Genomic DNA, 20,741 nt, shown 5'->3' with positions numbered 1-20,741 from the left:
TTGGAGGTATATGTACAGAACTGAACCTTAAAGGAAAATGCAGTGTTGTGCAGGACAGAATGTAAGCCCAACTCTACTACATTGGTCAGAATTAAAAACAAAAAAAAGAGCCTCCCATGAAAATGCAACAAAATGCAACTCATATTAAGGCCTATGAAGAAGGCCCAGATGGTCACTTGGAATCCTTGGAGCAGACAAGAGGCAAACAGGGAGGGCACAGCAGCACAGAAGAGCCTCTGAAGCCAGCTGGGGAGAGCTCAATGCTACGTGCTGCACAGACATTGCCAGTCTAGCCAAAAGAGAGCCACTCTGGAAGATTAAAGATATAAAGGACTTCACTCATGTTATCTCACAGTATCTGGAACAACTGACAGGGAAATCAGGCATTCCCATTCTGAGAAGAATCTCTGTCTTGGCCACCACTCATATAAACATTCATTAAACATGATTGAATGGACAAGGGAAGTCACAAGAACTTGACTGCTATGATACTGGGATAAGAATGTATTTGATTTTGAGAAACTACCTTTGTCATATTTTGATTTTAGAATACCTGCCCCCCTCTGCTCCCCCATCTCCTTGATGAAAGTTGAATGATAAACTAGACACTCTCTAATTCCAGCACAAAAAGATTCTGAAAACACCTTACAATCAGAAAAGAACACTTGCAGGCACAGAGGAAGGCAAGGTAGAATTTTTCAAACTCATATTTACTTGTCTCAGCTTTTGTCATGTGTTATTGAAACTCTGGTATTAAGTATTTGCATTTGTAGAGTAATTCTTTTACATTGAGGCCACTTCCAAATGGAAGATTCTGGGACCCATAGCTACCTCTGAAAAACAATCTTTCCCTCCTGCCTTGCCAACAGAAATTCCACACTGATCTGCAAGGTTTTCTTCAACAAAAGTCAACTGAGGGTCAAAACCAGCAGGACAAACTGTGCACAGCATATCTGAACTAAAAGCAATATGTTAAGTGCATCAGTCCACTTGCAGCGTTAGAATCACTCTAGGGAAAGGACTCTTCACCTATAAGGGGAAAGACTTTTAAAGACAGCTTAATGAATCCGCTGCATCATAAGGGAACCAGCCATCAATAACTCTTCAGAAAGAAGAAAATAGCTACAAACGGTCTGAAGAATTCAGCTGGGAGCACCATAGTTTGACTAGTGGAAAAAATAAGTGGTTGCACATAGGCCACAGGAGCCAAGAGCAAATAAGCACTGACAGTTTAGAAATATTTAACTCTAAATTACCGAACTGAAATTCACATCTTTAAACTGTGAAAGCAGCTATGGAAGCTAATATACAAAATATTTAGCTGGACAATTGGTTGTTCAAGCTTTGGATCCACCAGGGAATCTGTGAAATACCTTCTTTTTCTTATCACTTTAATTAATCATGGTGTAACAGAGGAAAAGAGGAGAGAATTCATAAGCACTGCTACCATTGCTTATTCATACCAGCTAGTTCTAACTCATGGTTCCTATTTAGCTACAAGACAAACAGAGTTTTAAGTTGGGAAAGGGCAGATTTAGATTGGATATTAGGAAAAAGTTCTTTACTATGAGGGTGGTGGAACACTGGAACAGGTTGCCCAGGGAGGTAGTTGAGGCTCCTTCTCTGGAGATATTCAATGTGAGGCTCGACAAGGCCCTGGGCAACCTCGTTGGCCCTGGGGGTATCCCTGCTGACTGTGGGGAGGCTGGACTAGATGACCTTTGGACCTGGACAATTCTATAAGAAGTCCAATTTTCAACTTCTACTGTCACAGCAAAAGTTTAGTCAAAGCCCTTTGGTTTAGGTCTAACATCCCACTAAGAAATCACCACCTTAGTTTGCAAAGCAGTCTGAAAAGGCAAAATGGTTAACTACTAAGAATAGATTAATTTAATTACTTTGCTATTTAATAACTGAAGAGAACTAAGGAGATAACAGAAATGGTTGACTGGGCTAGTTGCATTACAGCAATATTTGTTAAGCAATTCAGTGTTGGGGACAGGGGTATTTCTCACTTATAAGAGTAAATAAAACCACCTGATAGTTCACTTCCCAAAAGAACAAACAAAAGATCCCTGTTTCAGTAACAGAGAATTAAAGCCTTTGAAATTCTGGGTCCTATGCCCTACTATAACAGAGAATTAAAACCTTTGAAATTCTGGGTCCTGTGCCCTACTATATCATTATAATATTGTTGGTAACAATAAATGTGGATCTAGTTAAAATTATCATCTGGTTTGATTTTCCTCTGTTTCAGGAACGTGAGAGAACTTGGGTGATGAGGTGACTGGAATTTGAATTAACTGGCTCTTTTCTGCTTCTACCCAAACTCCAAAATATATCTTGGCCATGTCAAACAACGTATCTTCAGCTGAAGACCACTCTATTTCTCTCTTCAACTTAAGAAGATACATCAACAGCTGGCTGATAATTTATTAACTAATAATTAACACATTCACAAGTAACCCTGAGGTGCCAATATAGCAACAAACTTCAAGAATGAAGCACAAATGAAATAAAGTAACCTTTTTTTGAAATAAATTCATCTTTGCAACTTGCATTTTTTGAGCTGCTTGCCTGCTTCATTGAAGGCTGAGCAAAAGCAATAATGGGATAAGATGCTACTTGCACTTATTCTATGGATCTACTAGTGCGTTTTAAGTCTGTTGTGTGTCTTGTGATCAAATACAGTCCAATTTTTTGTTTTTATCCATAGAGTGTAAAGCCTTGAACTCTGCCCTACAAAACTAGGGGGTGAATACAGCTGTACTGTATTACAGCAAATTTGGCTTTGTCATCAGAATTCCTTTTGCCTTATATTGAAACTGTTTATTACCATCTCAAAGATTTTAGAGGACATGAAGGCAAGACCTAGCATCACCTCCCAGAGTGCAAGACAAATGAAGCGTGCCTTAAGAAAATATATTAACACCATCTATTTGTGAGGACCACCTCACTTCTAACATTCAAATTGTTCACAGCAGTGCTTTCATTTTCCAAATCTGGTGCCATAGCGCCACAGCCAAGATTTCAATGATAATCTAACACTGTGCAACTTTTATATTTGCTATTTTATATTTTTGTATTTACTTTGGCTCCCAGACGTGGAGAAATATTAGTTGTTTGGGTCAAAACCAAATCTAGCTTGAAATGAGAAACATTTAAAAATAGTTCTGTTTCTATGCAGTAGAATAAACAAGACACACTTCTAAGACAGCCACAGCCATAGAATCATGGAGCAATTTAAGGTGGAAGGGACTTCTATAGGTCATCTAGTCCAACCTTCTGTTTGAAGCAGAACAAATCCATTGATGTTGCTCAGCACCACGTTCAGCTGAGTCTTCAACACCACTAAGGACATCGATTCCATAATATCTTGGAGTAACCTCCTCCATTATTTGTCATCTTTGTGGTTTAAAAAAAACCATGCTAATATCTAACTAAAATTTCCATTGTTCCAACTTGTGCCCAGTGCCTCTTGTCACATTGCTGTGCACTTCTGCAGAAAATGCAGTCTGTCTTCTTTCTATTCTCTGGTCAGGTAGCTGTGGACAATTTTAGATCATCTTTCTCATCACAGATTACATGAAACATGAACACTCCTAGCTACAAAATCCACATTAATAAGTACTCTGAATTATGAAAATAGGTGCTATATAGGCCATACTCTTAAAACGGCAACAAAAAATGCCTTAATAAGAGAGGGTAAGCTAAAAACATTGCGCATAGTTTTGTCATTTGCAACTGAAGTTCCCCAATTAAGTATTTTTTTCAAAATATTAGCATACTTTGTACATAATTCTAACACTACTTCAGAAGAATAGGCTGTCAACGTGCAGCAGTTAACTTTGCAAAACACATACATGCACATGTATCTACAAAAGTAAGTTTTCAGCTTACGCTCACGGGATGTCTCTACTCAGGCAGCTTCCAAAAAGATGAACAAAAGCAATGTTATTCTTACCTATGGACCAACATTTATTATACTGAGATCCACTGGCACATTTTTAGGGATAAGCAATCAGAAAAGTTTCATCAGTGCAATTCCTTTTCCAGTCCCAACACTCTCCTTAACCTGAGTTTCTCTGCTTCAGGCTGTTGATTCTGTTCATTTAAAAACCAGTCTGTTGGTTCAAAGAAGCAACTTAGGAGCACAAGCAATAATTTCATTTTGAAATGCTACTTCATTCACTTACAATGACACTAATACAGAAATGGTGGGTTTTTCTTATTTTGACTATGATGCTTGATAGCCAAGATGAATAAAGCTTGGTATTTTAAGCCTTATTATCAAGGTTTATTACTTTGTTGATAAGTAGAAACCAGTAATTGATTCCACCTAATTAAGTTTCGAAGTTAGCACCTCTTTTTGACTCCCACTGTAACATAGAGGGTAGATGTAATAGCATGGTAAGCACAACCTGCCCTATGACTTGCAGTAATTTAAGAGGGAAGACTAGAAATCACCAAAGAAAGATCCAGACAACCTAAATTCCCTCTAACTTCAGATATCTAGTAAGAGAGTGGGATGCCTTTGAGGAGGATCTACAGGATCTAAAGAGGAAGCCACCTTATGTCAGCAAGCAGGAAATAAAGAATTTTGTTTAAGTCTCTCTGGGAAACAAATTAAAACAAGCTGTAGCAAACTACCTTCAAGGAAAAAAAACAATGAAACAATTAAAGAAAAATAATCTTACTTTCATGTAACCCTCTATACTGTATTTTCTAGCTTCTCTTGATGATAAAAGAAATCTTTTCAGCCAGTACAACCACAACACAAACACTTAGTCCATTTATTTGTTTTCAGAAATTGCATCTAATGACCTCAGTTGTCACATGGACATTCTGCCATCTGTTGTCTTGTGATACAAGAATAATCTGTTAGAATTCCAACTTCGCTACTTGCCCAACTCAGAATAAAGACACTTTCAAGGGATTTTCAAATAAATTCTTTCTTGCCTATGGCTTTAAAATATTTTTATTTGAAATATGGCAACTATTTTTAGGTATATCAACAGTCTTAACAGACTGCAAATAAAATAGCATAAATTATAATTCCCCTTCGTACTTCTTTCATATCGTGGGGCAATATTAGAAATTTCATTTATAATAGAAATTTACCACAAAAGGAGTACAAATATCTGAAATACCCAGTAGGTAAACCCCTCAGTAGTGGTGTTCAGGTGAAGAGAGTAACTCAACTAAGACCTCCATAGGAAGAGATGTTCTGTGAGGGTCCAGGCTCAGCTCCATCCCTTCCAGTGCTCTTTCTCACAGCAGTCTTTCAGGATTACTGAGACTTCTTCCTTCAGTTGCAATGCATATTTAATTTTACTAATGCTAATCTAAAATATGCTTTCTGTTCTTAATGGATATAGATTAAATAGATATTTCTCAGAGAAACTTGTTAAAGAATTTATAGTACAAAACTACACGATTTTTAAGACTTCCTTTGCCAATTTCTCTCTAGTGATCACTATAGTTCAGAACTGATTTAATAAGTTGTTTAATAAGCTCCCTATTACTTGAGGCCCAGTAAGGACAATGCAGAGGTATAGGTGGAGTTCTCAGCAATTCCAACTTCTATGTCTCTACATGAAACATTATACAAAAAAAAAACCCACTATTACTCATATGCTGTCATCTCTCTGATCTGTTTTCAGGTCATTCAAGCACTTCTTTGAAGATCCATTTCCATCTCCTTCACAAGGCTCCTTATACATGTTGGTTTACAATTATTCTTTATTAGACTAAGCACAGTAACTATCCTTATTTTTAGGGTACAAAGCTGAAAAGAGTCTTGATTTAAACTCAGGGTACCACTTCAATGGTCCATCTCCAATTTCCAGATTTCATTCTGCAGCCCATTTCCCATTATTTGTTTAAAAGCCAAACAAAATTGAAAACAAGCAAGAAAAATGTTGTTTGAGAATAATGAAGTCTGCAGCTCTGATGTAAAATGGAATAGGAGCTAAGGTTCTGAAAACTTCTTTGGACAGAGTTTGAACAACCTGTCTCTGGCTCCTGTCATAAGATATTGTTTAATTTTTCTTTTAAATCTTCAAAAATTCCACTCCTCTCTTTGCCCAGTCAGTAAACTTAGTTGTGTTCAAAGGTCAAATACGTGTGCTAAAAATTTAATTTAAATAAAATTCAACATTGAAGAATTCATTAATTTGGAAGGTTAAGGACAGAACAAAGCCTATCCATTATTTTCAATGCATAATGCCCTCTGAAACTCCTTCAAGTTTAAGCATTTTTAATAGATATTATTTTTCAAATCAACAGCACATAAACTACAAAACTTAAAAATACACTTGTCCATGCAAAAACTCCTTGCTAATAAAACAACCTCAAATCCTTATTTCAATTTAGATTATGGATCACTCACTTATTTGCACTAGGATAAAGCTTGATTTGGATCTGATATAATTACAATCTCCAGGGGATTGTTCCCTTGGCTTTAGTCTCAGAGCTAGTTGTTAGTTGTTTTTTTCCAGACTAGCCTGACTTTTTCTGGGCTGATGCAACTCCACCTGGACAGAGCTGATGAGACAGTGACTGCATCTTGCCCAGAAGAACTGGTCTTTCCAATCCTGGCTTCTTCTCCTGTCCAAGGAAATAGGTCCAAGGCAACTCCACCCGGGCTGGACTATGAAGAAAACTGTACCTTGGCCAAAGAATCTCTCAGATTCTGCATAAAGATATTCAATAAGGCATGTAGAAGACTGTGAGGAGAAAGAAAAGCCTCTCAGGTTTTTCAGGTCTAACTCCCTTTTAAGCCTTCAAAATGCACCGAAGAGAAATATGGTCTTCAGACATGGCTGTGCATAAGGTAGTTACATTTTAGAGCTGATCAGCTGAATAAAAGCTTGGACTTTCTTTAACAACAGCACCTCAACAGGGAAAGGTCAACAAGATGCTAAGAACTTAAGCAGGTGGGAATTCAGATGCTGTTGGTCTGTCTCTGCCCACAAATTATAAACAGATTGAAGTGATCAGTATTAAAGACTGTGGACCTTAGTGCAACAAGTTCCTTAAGAACATGTTCATTGGTGGGCAGTGCTTAGCATTACCACTGCCATTACCTATTGAACAGCAGGCAGTGTTTAGCATAACCACTCCCTTAATACACTTCTCATCTACAAATATCAATGCATTTTTGTAGAATCAAAAATCAACAGCATAATGAAAACCAGTATCTTAACTACAACAGCACTTGCTTCTGAGAGAAGAGTGAAAATGCTATACTGTACAATCCATGATGATATCATTCATTACTGAACGCACAGATAATCTGCTACATGAATTGATGTGTACCCAGATTGCAGTGAGGTTCTCACACTGTAGCAGTCATTTTGAAGTTTGTTCCTTACATGTGATCAGTATGCATTACATTGGAATACATAATTTTGTTTCTTTCAGTACATATCTTTTAGATTGATTTGCTGTGTGGCAATTCATCTGGGATCTTTTGAAATACTTTGGGACAATAGAAATCAGATTTAAAAGAAGAATATGAAATAAATGATGGTAAGAAAGTATCATTTCTACAGTGTTAGAATAAGGCAGTTTTGAATTAATGTTAAAAATAACCAAAAGCAGTCTTAAATTGATATTTGCATGTTTTTCTCTATCTGTAGAACAAAATATGTAGTACAATCTAAAATTTTCCTTCTGTGGTCAGTATTGTCTTACTTGCAGTTGAAAGAGCAAGTCTTCAGCTCAATATTACGTAACATTGGCTTAGATGTTTCCATAGCTCATTTTGTTTTACCTCCTCTTATTCAGCACATGGTTATTTTTAAAGGAGAGAAGTGCTTAAATAGTAGTATTTAGACAGCTAGCAGAGTTTGCAAGCTATACTAACAGTAAATTTGACACCAGCATGTATTTCCAACTCTTAAGTTGTAATCCATGAGTCTCAGAATCACCATATATCTAGGTATGTTTCAAGACCGTTGCCTTTTCTATTGTAAATTTGAAAATTTATCATCCAGTCCTTTTATGTAGTAGTCCTCACTTCTGAAAATATCTCTTACCACTAATAAGCAAGTGCATGTGAACCTTTTGTTTTGCACAGAGCACTGTAAAGTAGACCAACTTGATAAAATCTGGGGGAAAAAAGCAAAATCAACAACTAGAGGCAGAGTATGTTATCCAAGGAAAAAGCCTGCATACATAGGAGTCATCCAGTTTAGAGGAAAAGTACATAGATATGAAGACAGTATCCAAATATATAAAAAACAAAACAAAACACTGAGGGAAAGCAGTTTTGCTCCATATCTGTGAAGAACAGAACTAAGTGACATAAACTCTAGCAAGGAAGATAGCTGGAAAACTAATAAAGGCAGTGAAGCTGTGGAACAAAGTGCCTGAGGAATAAGCACAAGGACGTCAAAATTATTTCGGGAAGACCATTTCAGCCCTGTGTTTCTTTGTAGAAATGAATATTTCAGGTTTTTCTCCTGCACCTCTAAGCATGCACCATCCACCTTATTGAGGCTTTATGCCTCAATAAGGGCTACCCTCCCCAATGCTATGCTTGAATTCCAATGTACTACTTCCAACCTCTAACATATAGATACTGAAAAATCCAGTAAAGCATGATCTCTTCAGTATATAGATAAGCATAAGAGAACTCCCAGGTAGAGTCAAGATTAATTTGTCATGTCAGAACTGAAAAATATCTCACTGAAATTGCTCAAGTAAGGGCAAGAAAGAGCATCCAGAAAACTGCAAACTGTTCAACCTAACCTCAGTTGCCAGGAACACATGGTCACACCTATGCACATGACAAATGAAAAGGCAATTCGGAATAGCCAGCACAAGTTTACCAAGGCCAGACTGTGTCCAACCAACTCTGAGGCCTTCTGTAATGCTATTACTGGCTTTGTGTATAAGGGGAGAGTGGTAAATGCCATTTACTTTGACTTAGACACAATCAGCACAGGCATCCTTCCAGCCAAACCAGAGAAATGCAGACTGGATGTGTAAGTTACGAGGTAGATGGAAAACCGGGCTCAAAGAATACCAGTGAGTGGCTAAAAATCCGAAGCACTCGTTAATAGTCTTTCTGGGTCTCAAGCAACATCCACAGTAATTCCTAAAGTCAGTTCAGTGAGGGTGAATATTTTGTGATTTGTGTACCCTTGTGAAAAAATTGGGTTGGGCAAATAAAAGAAGACGAGTTGTACATAATGATCTGCTTTCAAATTGCAGGGAGACAAACTAGAATGAGACACCCATTCAGAAACAAGTATCCATCAAGCTATCTTCCTAAATCACCTTTACAGAATGGCAGTGCACCTAGTGAGACAGATACTGCTGCACTCCTGACGTGCCAATGAGTTTGAATTGTTTGTTTCTCTGTCTGTTACTATTATGATTTAATATTTAAGTAAACACACCCATGCCCATCTCAGGATAACAACAGTCCAGTCTGTGGTTTAGTTCATAGGTTCTCAAAAGATCAAGTGAAAAGGATCTAAAATAAGATAACCTTGAACAGAAACAACAAGGTAATGCCATAATCTATTTCTAGCAGAAACATCTAGAAATACAAAAGTACAATCTGTGCATCAGATTGAGACTGCACATGTAGGGACCATTGCCATGACAGCACAAAATATTGAACAATTCTTAAATGTATGCAAGCTTGTAAAAATGTACTTACTACCTCACTACTGTCTAATAGGATTTAATTTCTATTCATAAATCCCCCATTAAGCTGTGTAAAGTTGAAACAGGCCTCTTTAAAATAATAATCATCAAAAGATGAAAATCAAATGGGATCATCCCTTCTCTGAAGTCATGATGGCTTTTCACTTACAACATTGCAACCATCATATGATCATGCAAAGTATATGAGTTCTTTGCTCAAAATCTTCTAACATCCAAGATATACAGGACTTCAAATTGTACAAGGATTAGTAGCTTTGCATGTGCACTTAGCAATGGTACTTGCAATATTGTGTGTTTTAACTTTTGAATAAGTTCCCCACTTTTCAGAGCAGACAGCTGATAAAGCAATTAAATATCTGAAGCATACATAAGAATATTTACCACATGCAAAACTCAGAAAGAATAAGCAAACTTCATCAGTTAACAAACCAGTAATCGAATATGAAATGCTGTTCTGCTTTGAGAACTGCAATTTGGTCTTGTCAATGCCTTCAAGTCTATCAGCAAAGCTTTTAACCAGTTATTCCATTTCAGTTTAGAAACTTATCAACACAAATGAAAAAAAAAAAAATTTCTCAGTGTTTCCAGAACAGTCAAAATAAAGTGATTTCACTTATGTTTTTGGTCTCCAACCTTAACATTCTCACACATGTCTATGACACTAGCTGGATACAGCCGGGTCCTATAAGGTTTGATTCCAACTGCATATAGTTTTTCCAGCTGGAAAATGTATTTCATCTTGCACCATTAGACAAGATGGATCTCAAGACTGATGATCTGGCATCTTATTAAAAAAAAAAAAAAAGTAACATATTAAGAAAAATCACAGGACACACTTTTTAGCTTCTTCTATATTGTTCCACTCTTCTATATTGCAGAAATCAAAGGAAAGCTTCCATAAAGTTCAAGCAGATGTCTGAAGAAAGAAGCAAGGGACTTGCAGTAAGTCTTCAATTTAAGAGGGTAAAAACTGAAATAACTGGTAAGATAAATACTTGATGATTTTAGGAAGTAATATCAAATTCCAAAATTTGGCAGAAACTCTTTTTTTTCAGCGCTATGAACACCTTGTGAAGCACAGGCCTTGATAACTCATCCTAACAAAACTAAAATATGAAGCAAATTTTTCTAAATCAATGGATTTAGAGGGGAAAATGGAAAACAAAAATATTTAGAGTAAGTATACAAGAAGTAAAATAAAAGCTGTGGGTGTGATTAAAGGAGTACAGAGACGTCATGATTATAAACAAAAGTTAGTTATTTTTGCTCCTGACTAAATGTTTCATCTGTTCTCCTACTTATTTCTCTTCCTACCCAGGATATGACAGACAATATAGAGGTTATGTTCCGTGAGTATATTTCCAAATTTTATGTCCATTGCATCAGCTGCTCCAGTTTTACCACATTACCTTTTATCTACAGAGACGAAAGAAAGCAGCAAGGAATAACCTCTACTTCTAACCCATCTTTCTATGTCCGTATTTTCTTTTTTTTTTATTCTCCATCCAATGCTTTATTTAAAAAAAAAGAGAAATGCCAATGAATAAAATGCATCAGTTACACAAAAGGAAGGTTTATGCTAATTTTGGCACAGAACATGGGCATGTACACCTATGCACAGACCCATCAGCTAGGCAATCTCTGTATGATTGACTTTGTGTTTTTACTTGCACTTCAGTCAGGCATGTGTCCAATTGTTCGTGGAAAATTTATGGTATGTAGAAAGTTATGTCTCTCTCATCACTGATCTTGTAACACAGTGTGCAGTAGACTGCATTAATTCCCAAGGAATGTTCTCAACTGAAGAATATATTAAATACTAACAAATAAATATTGCTTCATGACTTCACAGCAATTTAAAATGAGGTGGTCTTTTGTGTTCCAGTTTTTTTTGACAACTGACAAACGTTTTAACAATACAAAAGCAAATTAATGAAAAAAAAATAATCTGGAAAAGCCAGCTCATGGAAAAAAATATTCACAATGCCTGAGATTTCTACACTGAAATAGGGCATAACTAAGAGTAACCATTTCCTTTTTTTGGTGGAGGATGTGTAATTTTTCTTCAGCCTTAGTACTGTGAACAACATTAAATTCCCTCCAAATAAATATACTAATGGCATATGACATCCATTGCTAATTTCTCTAAGTATTTCCAAGTGGAAAGGGAACACAATAAACATCTGTTACATTATTGAGAAACTCTGCTTTCTAAGAATTCATTACTGCATATTAACAACAGAGAAAAGTTTTTATGAACTGTTATTTTGACCATGTTACTAAAACTGGAGGAGTACAGGGGGGATTGATAGAAGCCTGGAAGATTAAAACAAATAATTTTTGATGCACTGCATTTACCAGAAATGAACTAGATCCCACAACAATTTTGTGTGTGTGTGTGTGTGTGTGTGTGTGTGCATATGCCTCTGTGTGCTAGAGAGTCTGTGTGAAATCACCCTCATGACTTGCTTTACTTGTGTGCAAGTTGTCTCATAAATATTCCATTAGAACAAAAATCACAAAATCTGTCCAAAATTCAAAACAAGTTCTTTAGCTCAAAAAATTTGCATTAGTGTTTCAATCCTTTAAAAATCTTATTTATGATGTTTATACAAAGACTTGATAAACAGACAACATAAATAAACTACTCCGCCACCACCGAGTCACAGCAGATTTATCACCTATTAAGGAGCACTGAATAATCAACATGAGCAGGGAGACATTTTTATTAGAATTGCCAGATTTTGCCTTCCTCATAACTAAAACAAAAATCAGGAAGAAATGCTGAAAAAGATGCAGTATTTATGCTTGTGATTTTGTCATAGCATAACTGAAGGCTGGTTCTCATCAGTACAGGGGCAAATAATGGACAACCAATGCGGAGCGATTTCATAGTTGTGTTCACAACAGTAAATACCTGTTAGTAAGCTCTATGACAAAGGAAGGAGACCTACTGATTCCAGTTGAATGTTCAACCCCCACATCAAGCTAAGAGAAGGCATGGTTCTCAAACCTGACTGTGGCCATTTCCCTGTGTAACAGGCTATGCTTCAGCATACACTGTGCTATAAATAAAATCTGTGCCCTGCCATTTAATCCACCCACTTCAGTGCTTGTGTGAGCCAGAGATAATGGAACTCTGCCAAAACTTCCAGGTCAGACAGTACAGTTTTCTTCCTATTATTTGTGTCCCAAAGCTCAATTTCTTACCAGCTTTCAGACTATTGCACCCATTCCTTTATTTTCATCACATACTTGTGCTCATTAAGCTTTAAAAAAAAAAAAGTGATAACTGATAAGGTCTGAAGTCGTGCATTTTTCTCACTGTACGTTTTTCTTGTTCATGTATAGGCTTGAACTGTGGTAATGAGGGAATCAAAACTACCAGAAAATGTTTTCGCTTCAATATCATAAAACAACCTTCTGGGACATTTCAAGTTTACATACTTGTATTTTTGAACCAACCACAACTTTATGTGTTCTAAAATAATTACATACTTTTACATCATAGAAGGAAAAAATAAAGCAAATAATTAATATAAACCAGAGGCAAGCAGCTGACAAAAGGAGAAAAGATTTTTCCTTATGGAAGTTCAAAAATAATGTTATACAACGTACATTGCCAGTCCTCCTAAATTGGCCAGGTTCCCAAAGTATTAATTATGTAAACTCATATCAAGCACCCTGTGGACATTTATAGATTCATAAACTAATGCCACAACTGCTGGTGATAGGAAAGAATATTACAACCTCCTACTGCTTTATTGAATTGTGCTTTTCCTAAGCAGATTTCAAGAATAATGCAAAAAAACTTAGAACTACACAAAAATTCAGAAACAACCCTACAAAAGAAAGTCCCTCACACTTTGAGAATCCATTTTGCCATTGACTCTCCAGCTTGACTGATAGCACTGAATTAAAATCCCTTACTAAGTATGGACAGTAAAACTCTAGTGTTAGCACACTGCACACACACACAAAATAAAAATCAAATCACACAGAGACGTTTAGGTTGTTTATTATGATGGGTTTTACTGAAGTGGATTTATGCACATGGAGCCCTGCTGCCTTGATATATTTGTTCAAGGTAAACAGCACTTGTGTAAAAAACATGGCTACAATTAGACTAAGAAAAAATTGTGGATTCACTTGCTTCATTTCTTTTTATTCCAGAAGACACTAAATAATATTCAATCATTACAGAGTGGTGGATCTCAGGAACAGCTCTAGAGTATTTTACAAAACAGAGGTTAGATTTTCTCTACCAGCCTCTGAGCCACTGCAGCAAATGCTCCCTTAGACTGGGAGAATACTAGCTTTCTTCTGATAAAAAAGCATCCTCTACCTTCCTGCCTTTAGATCTAGAGTATATGCAATAGCTACTGCCTCAACACTTTACCAGTATTTTATTCAGTAACTCTGAAGTGGGGGAGACTCTGGCTTCACATTCTTAATGTGACCATCCTTACATAACCTCACCTGGACAGCTTCACCTTCTGATGACATCACTTTGGTTAAGCAATGAGTGCAAAAATATTTAATTCTAGTGACCATAATTACAATCAGAACTTCATCAACAGTAGATATTCACTTAGTGGTTCAAAAATTGACCTATTTTTTCTTCACCTTGACATGACACACACTGGTTTGCTCAACTGGGGAGACTTAAGATTGATTTAGCCAGAGTATATGGTTGGTATGCTTTGAGGGACAGCTGTGCTGGGAAAAATGGCCAAGGCCTTACCCACACAGAAGTTTGATCCATGATGCTGCCAATAGTCATTTTCACAAATGCTGTCCTCATAGCAAAATAAGATAAATATATATTTCATAAACCAAACTAGCATTACATACATATTGTCCTGTATTTTAGAAAACCCAATTTCTAACTAGGGGCATTTGGATTAAGACCTGTCAGGCAAGCTTGAGTAGCACCTGGCCAGGTTCTGGCTGCCCTCTTCCACTTGGGAGTAAACTACGGACTGGGCTGTTTTGCTAATGGCACATATTTTAGGTCACCACCTTTCCAGAACACCAATACCTGAGTCTCTTCACACCAAGATTAATGTGACATTGCTGCACAACCCATGCAAGTGAGTAAGTCTCCAACTATCTCCTGCAAAACGCAGTAGTCAAAAACACTCCACAGCAACAAACTTATCCTGCTTACCAACAATTTCAAGCCTGCACTTGAATTTCCCCAAGGAAAAGAAATCCACTAGGAGCTGTATGAACAGTTCTGACTACGGCAGGTCACTGCTAGCCATTTTTTTCCCCTGGAGCAGAGAGAGCTTTCTGTTTGCACATGTAATCTGTAGCGCACACCTGGTAAGTCCAAACACTCCAGAGAAACCTCAGACATATTGACCATTCACAGAGCCACCAGTCAATAGGTATACCGACTACACTATCCATAGACAGTAGGGCTGGCCAAAAGGCAGCAGCAGGATTTAGCCTCCAGCTCTTCCCTCAACTGAGTTATGTAGCTTGTCCTGCTGGAATGGCTAGACTCAAAAGACTATATGGAGGAGGACCAAAAAATAATTTTCAGAAAGAGATACTTGGGGACATTAAAATTAAAATGAAGAGGTGAAAAGTTATACAGATTACCCAGCAGTGAGATCATTTTAGAGGCATTCGTATGCTATGGCATTTAATCCTGGTGGAATTCACCCATATGTATCATCAGACTGTCGCACCACTGCCTGTGCTAGTATAAAAATGGAATTCTGGTATTACAGATTATCTTTGAACTTGGAAGCCTGATGCTCAATACCGGCTTTTGGTATGTTTTTGTGCAATCCTAGGACACAACTGTCTGCATGATAAGATAATTTTGATTAAATGAGCTGCTATAATGGTAACATTCTTATGGGTTGTTTTCATTTTCAGCAAAGAATAAGCCAAATGTGCTGTGACATATCTACTGACTGAAAACCTTAGCCACTCAATTATACCAGATAAAGGATTCCTTTGAATTTTCTCACAGGACTTTATTGTCATTTATGTGCCATTAAACATAAAAGAAGTATTTCACACTAATCAAATTAATTTTGTACTTATCTTTCCATACTCTAAAAAAAATAATAATAATGAAGTTCATCACTTTAATCCCAAACTGGCCTTCTTTCATTAGAATATGCTTTTTAAAGGTTAATGTATTGTGTGTTTTGAAAAATACTTCCCAAAAAGATGTTTTGTAAACCATGCAGAAAGTACCAAATGAACCACATGCCATTTTGCTCCTTTTGTGGTATTTTTATTAGCCAGCTTTGTTATATGTTAAAAAAACCCAACTTTCAGGAGACTTTTCCCTGTCTTACAATTTCAGCCCTGCTATCCTACAGCTACCAAAGGGGTGCTGTTGGGGGGGGGGGTGGTGTGTGGCACAAAAGTTTAAAGATTAAGGTTTGGATGTTGCAGTATAGTGACTGTGACACGTTGAAAAAACTCAACATTGTTTTAACTGCTTGACACCAGTAAGTGAAAACACATGCTGAGTTTAACCTCTGGTTAGGAAGAAGTATTACATAATATAGCATAGCCAGAAAATTTAGCTATGAATAAAATTAGCCCATTCCTTTCACAAATGTCAATGGTAAGTTTGGAAGTATACTGTAAATGCAGTGTTCACTCTCAAAGGGATGTCAGTTATAATTACCATAAATACAAACCTTAGCTAGCAGTTATCTACAATATTTTCTAACATTCCTGTGTACTTACAACAACAAAAAAAAACTTAGAGTAAAACTATTATTTCTCCCTCTTATCCCCACATTTGACAATCATAGAAACAAGAAAGTTGTGGATCTAGTTTTCCCTACGTGAGTCTGTAAATCACACTCTTTTACATGGCTTCATAAGGCATGTCAAGTTTGAACTCTTTCCTTATGATGGCAGCAACCAGGAGGAAGGTGAATTAAGGTTTCCTGAGACCTTCCTGGAAAGCAGAACAGGACAGGCCTGAATCCTGAAAAGCAGAAAAAGGATGGGCCTGAATTCCAATATACCTGATGACTAATTCAAATAGTTGAAAAACCACAGAGGTCAGAAACACAGGGGGAAAAAAACCAAACAAAACCAACAAAATCAAACCAGAAAAATATTCAGACTCTTATTTTTAAAAAAATCATAAAACTGTAAGTTTATAAGGCAGGATGAACCCCAAATTCTTTACAGCTCTAACAAAGAAAAACACGAACATACCTAAAAGCTATCAGAAACAGAGATCATAGTGAAAAAGTGCATTTCTATGCACATCTGTGTTGTAAGTGGAAAGCCAACTGGCAAAATGAAAAACATGAAATGCTCTTGCACTAAGACCTTGTTCCACAACTGTTGCCTTCAACAACATTTGCAGCAGGTCCAGCTGGAAAGATGACAGTGAAACACAGTTTACAAGGCAGTACAATCTTGTGCATTATGTCCTGAAACTTGTTTATTCTTGGTTCTGTGGCTTTGCTTTTTCATCTCCCTCTCAGATTCAGGATGCTCTGCTTACTGACTCCTCCTCTAAGTGAAGATCTTTCGTCTATACTCAATTCCTGTCTAGAGAGACGATGTTGCATTCCTCAAGGATGAAATGTTTCTGTTATGCGAAATCATAAAAATTAGAGCAAGTATGACAATTTCTAACTCTGACACCTATGCGTTACAACTGTTTCCACCCATCATTAGAATATTTCAAGTACAACAGTGCTGAACTGAAAAATTTTATGTTGGATAGCACTGGCATGGTGGCATAAGGGAAGAGACAAAAATAAGCGGAAAGCCTCCAAGTCTCTCTTCTTTCTGATGAAAAAGAAAGCTTTGGACATAGTTGAAGGGACAGCGGATCAAATACTTGATAAAAGACCATCCCTCATCACACCATCATTTCTTGCCCCTCACATAATCTCTATAGGCACTGACTACACAATTTTCTTAGCAGCTGATACCTCAAACAGAAACGCATGAAACAAACATAATTGTTAAAAAGGCATGGCCTCCACAGTAAAACACAATACTCACCAACCTTCCCTTTCCAATTGCATTTCCTTTACTTGTGTCTGTAAAATCTTAATGTAGAAAGAGTCTGAATTATGACACAGCGTATAACTGCCTCATCACTTGTCATTTGCTACAGTACATGTGACAAAGAACTGCAAGGGAAAGGGTGCTTAGGGTACTAGGACCAGGTATAAGCAGAGGCCTATTGTCTATACAGGCAAAAGTATTATAATGCAAAATACATAGAAACAGCATAAAATTCCCACTGGAAATTTAAACTGATATTTCCCCTATTTTGAATCCTTAAGTCATGTTGGTAGAGTTTCCAAATTATTCCTCTAACAGTGTATTAATTTTTGAAGTCAAAAGAATTTATTAATAAAGAAGAAATAACTCTTTGTCATTCTAGTCAAACATAGACTTGTGGAGGTGAAAGTAAGAAAATATACTGAACAACATATTTGCACACAATCTCTCAAATAGCTCTGGAAGCCACTGACATCCAAAGGGTGTACTGGCTTTGTTCCTTCACAGCTGCAGGAGGCAAGATGTTCCACCTTGTATCGCTGAAAGGAAATCCCAGCTCACGAGACCAGGGATCAGCGTGTTTCACCTCCTGGAGAGAAGACTTCAGCACTACAATTCCTAAGCACTAGTAACAGCAAGATTTACACTGATAACCTGGGCACAGGAGTATTTGCACCACCAAAAAGTGAATTTGGCCAGATTGTTTTCCCTTATGTTAGGAAACCAATTCCACTGTTCCCCGTAGCGCAGGAGTGACTCTGGATCCTCAGTTACATAGTTCATGACTCGAAGAGTACAGCAATTTATTGGAATTTAAGCTTGTTTAGTAGGGCAGAGTAGCCCTCTTAACAGAATACTACCACTACATTTCCTCATTTTAAAAATACTTTAAGATCCAAATATACACTTCGCTTACAAAAAAATTCTGTACTCCCTGTCAGACAAGAGAGAGTTGTAGAAAAAGACAGTCTTTTGAATATTTCTAGATAACAGCTAGGTACTAATACACTTGTTTTTTCAATGCAGTCCAATGAAAATAATAACCTGAGAGGCAGCTGCAAACAAAAGAATTAGATTGATGTTTCAATACTGCAATGGGAGAATCTTTAAAAAGTCGTACCATCTAAAAGAAATTAAGTTTCCACCTGCAGCTATATGCATTTGGCAAACAGAACTTCACTTCTGCAATGTTATTTTAGGACAGGAAAAAAATGCATCCCAGAGTTAATCTCCCACTGACTGCAGTGGATCAGTAGCTTTGTCTGAATTTCAGAGTTAACATAAATTTACAGCCACTAGTCTATGGTAGTGAGCAGAAAGTCCAGTGAAACTGTTTTAAAAGACAAGCATTAGAAAAGTTCCTTCCCTGAAAGTAGGCAATGCATACAAGGTTCCTCTCTGTTCAATATAATCCTCATAAACTGCTACAGTAGTTTTCTTACATATTGCTTTTTTGATAAAACTAAGGTCTAACAGTCCGCTTGACCTGAACAACGACTGCATATCTATCTGTTACTCACAGACTACACATTGTCCCACTATTAGCAGTATGCAGAAAACTCCACATTTGCTACAGTAGATGAGCTTAAGGAAAAAAAAAATTAAAATCTTTGAAAAAAGTCTCTTGTGAAGGGTTGGGGGGTGAAAAATTACCTCTTCCTCCTAAATAACTTTAGGTTCACCATCTATGGAACAGAATATCCTAGGAAGCCCTCAAAGTGCTGATTTCTTAATAAATGTTCTCATAAGGAACTAAATCACTGCTTCCTTTCTAAACGTTACTGGTTGCTGGAGACTGCAGATGTAAAATGCATTATAAAGCACAGTGGACTCAGGCAAGCTCTTCTACAAAGTAAGAGCAATATGTGCAGTACAGAAACAGTTGTGAAAGCGCTGTTTTAATGCCAAGGTACTACAAACTGTTTTACGATCTAGATATAGAAATATTCTTTTCATTTTATGCTATGACCGTTCTTCCTGCAGTAATAAAACACTAGTAAAATGCCAAAGTTACACAGGTCACATTAGCAATCAAGAAAAGAGATCGCTGCCAGCTTTGCAAATCTACTGTACTTCCAGACTCCAGAGGAAAGGAATAGTTAAGCAAGTATTCACACAGGTTTGGGGGACTTTCTTCCTGTTGTGGAAATTTTAATAAATCATATTCCTCTCCCTCAAAATGCATGCAACCCGAACTACAAAATCAAATTCCTATTCAATTGTTAAGGATGGATACAAAGGGAAAGCATAAAAGTTCTTTCAAGACAAAACTGAAATTTTCCACCAACACCACAAGGTGCTTCTAAGTCACATTTTCTTTAAGATCTTAAACTACAAACCTGCACAATGCTGTCTAAATAATTATAAAATCATTAAATACAGTTACTTTGTTTCATGGTACTTCTGACTAGAGTCACAAGATCCCATGAAAACTTTTGCGCTTGTTTAATTCAAGAGCTTAAAAGTTACTCTCATGTACCTGGACCTTGCCCTGTTGACTGATCTTCTTTCATCTTTTTCATTATCTTTAATCATTCCTAACATGTTGAAAGCAAATTTCCATGGCAAAACACAAGCATTAAAAAACAAAAAGCCCCACAACAGAAAAACAAACAAAACCCCAGAAAGTTGTCATAGCTACTTGCCTCTTGGCAATTTCTGAGCATTTCCCAGGTTTAGTGCAATATATCCACAGAAAAGGAGAAAGACCAATCTTGACATCATGGTCACAAGCCCAACCTCGCTGTGGGAATGATTCTGACAGGTACCACACAAAAGCACTGCAGCTGCTTTTAAGTGAACTGTTCTCTCTGTGACAAGAGGCAGCAACACTTTGACACAAGCTTCGTTTACACAGTGGGAGGAGACAGGATGACATCATTCACTCCCACTGGAAAAGGAGAATTAGCATTAAAAAAAAAAAAAAAAAAAAAGACAATAAGCCCCCCCCTACGTATGCTCTTGGATAACTGTTTTGTGATTATAAGAGGAAGAAGTGTTGTTTGGTTATTTCATAACTGTGCACAAATCCAGACTTAAAA

The 20,741-nt window shown here is 36.9% G+C and overlaps 1 protein-coding gene across 25 annotated transcripts in view; it reads right to left on the bottom strand.

The window, feature by feature from the left end:
• ABI3BP (ABI family member 3 binding protein) overlaps nt 1-20,509 on the bottom strand; it is a 152,185-nt gene extending 131,676 nt beyond the window's left edge. For all 25 annotated transcript variants that reach the window (XM_014947274.1, XM_014947284.1, XM_014947294.1 and 22 more), the window contains exon 1: nt 20,346-20,509. In XM_014947274.1, coding sequence (XP_014802760.1) covers nt 20,346-20,424 — 79 coding nt within the window. In that variant the 5' untranslated portion in view covers nt 20,425-20,509. The remainder of the gene's footprint in view (nt 1-20,345) is intronic.
• Between the last annotated feature and the right edge of the window lie 232 nt (nt 20,510-20,741).

The sequence above is a fragment of the Calidris pugnax genome, unplaced genomic scaffold, assembly GCF_001431845.1.
Source record: "Calidris pugnax isolate Ruff unplaced genomic scaffold, ASM143184v1 scaffold95, whole genome shotgun sequence".
In the NCBI taxonomy this organism is placed as follows: domain Eukaryota; kingdom Metazoa; phylum Chordata; class Aves; order Charadriiformes; family Scolopacidae; genus Calidris; species Calidris pugnax.
This window is presented reverse-complemented; position numbering and strand designations above follow the sequence as displayed.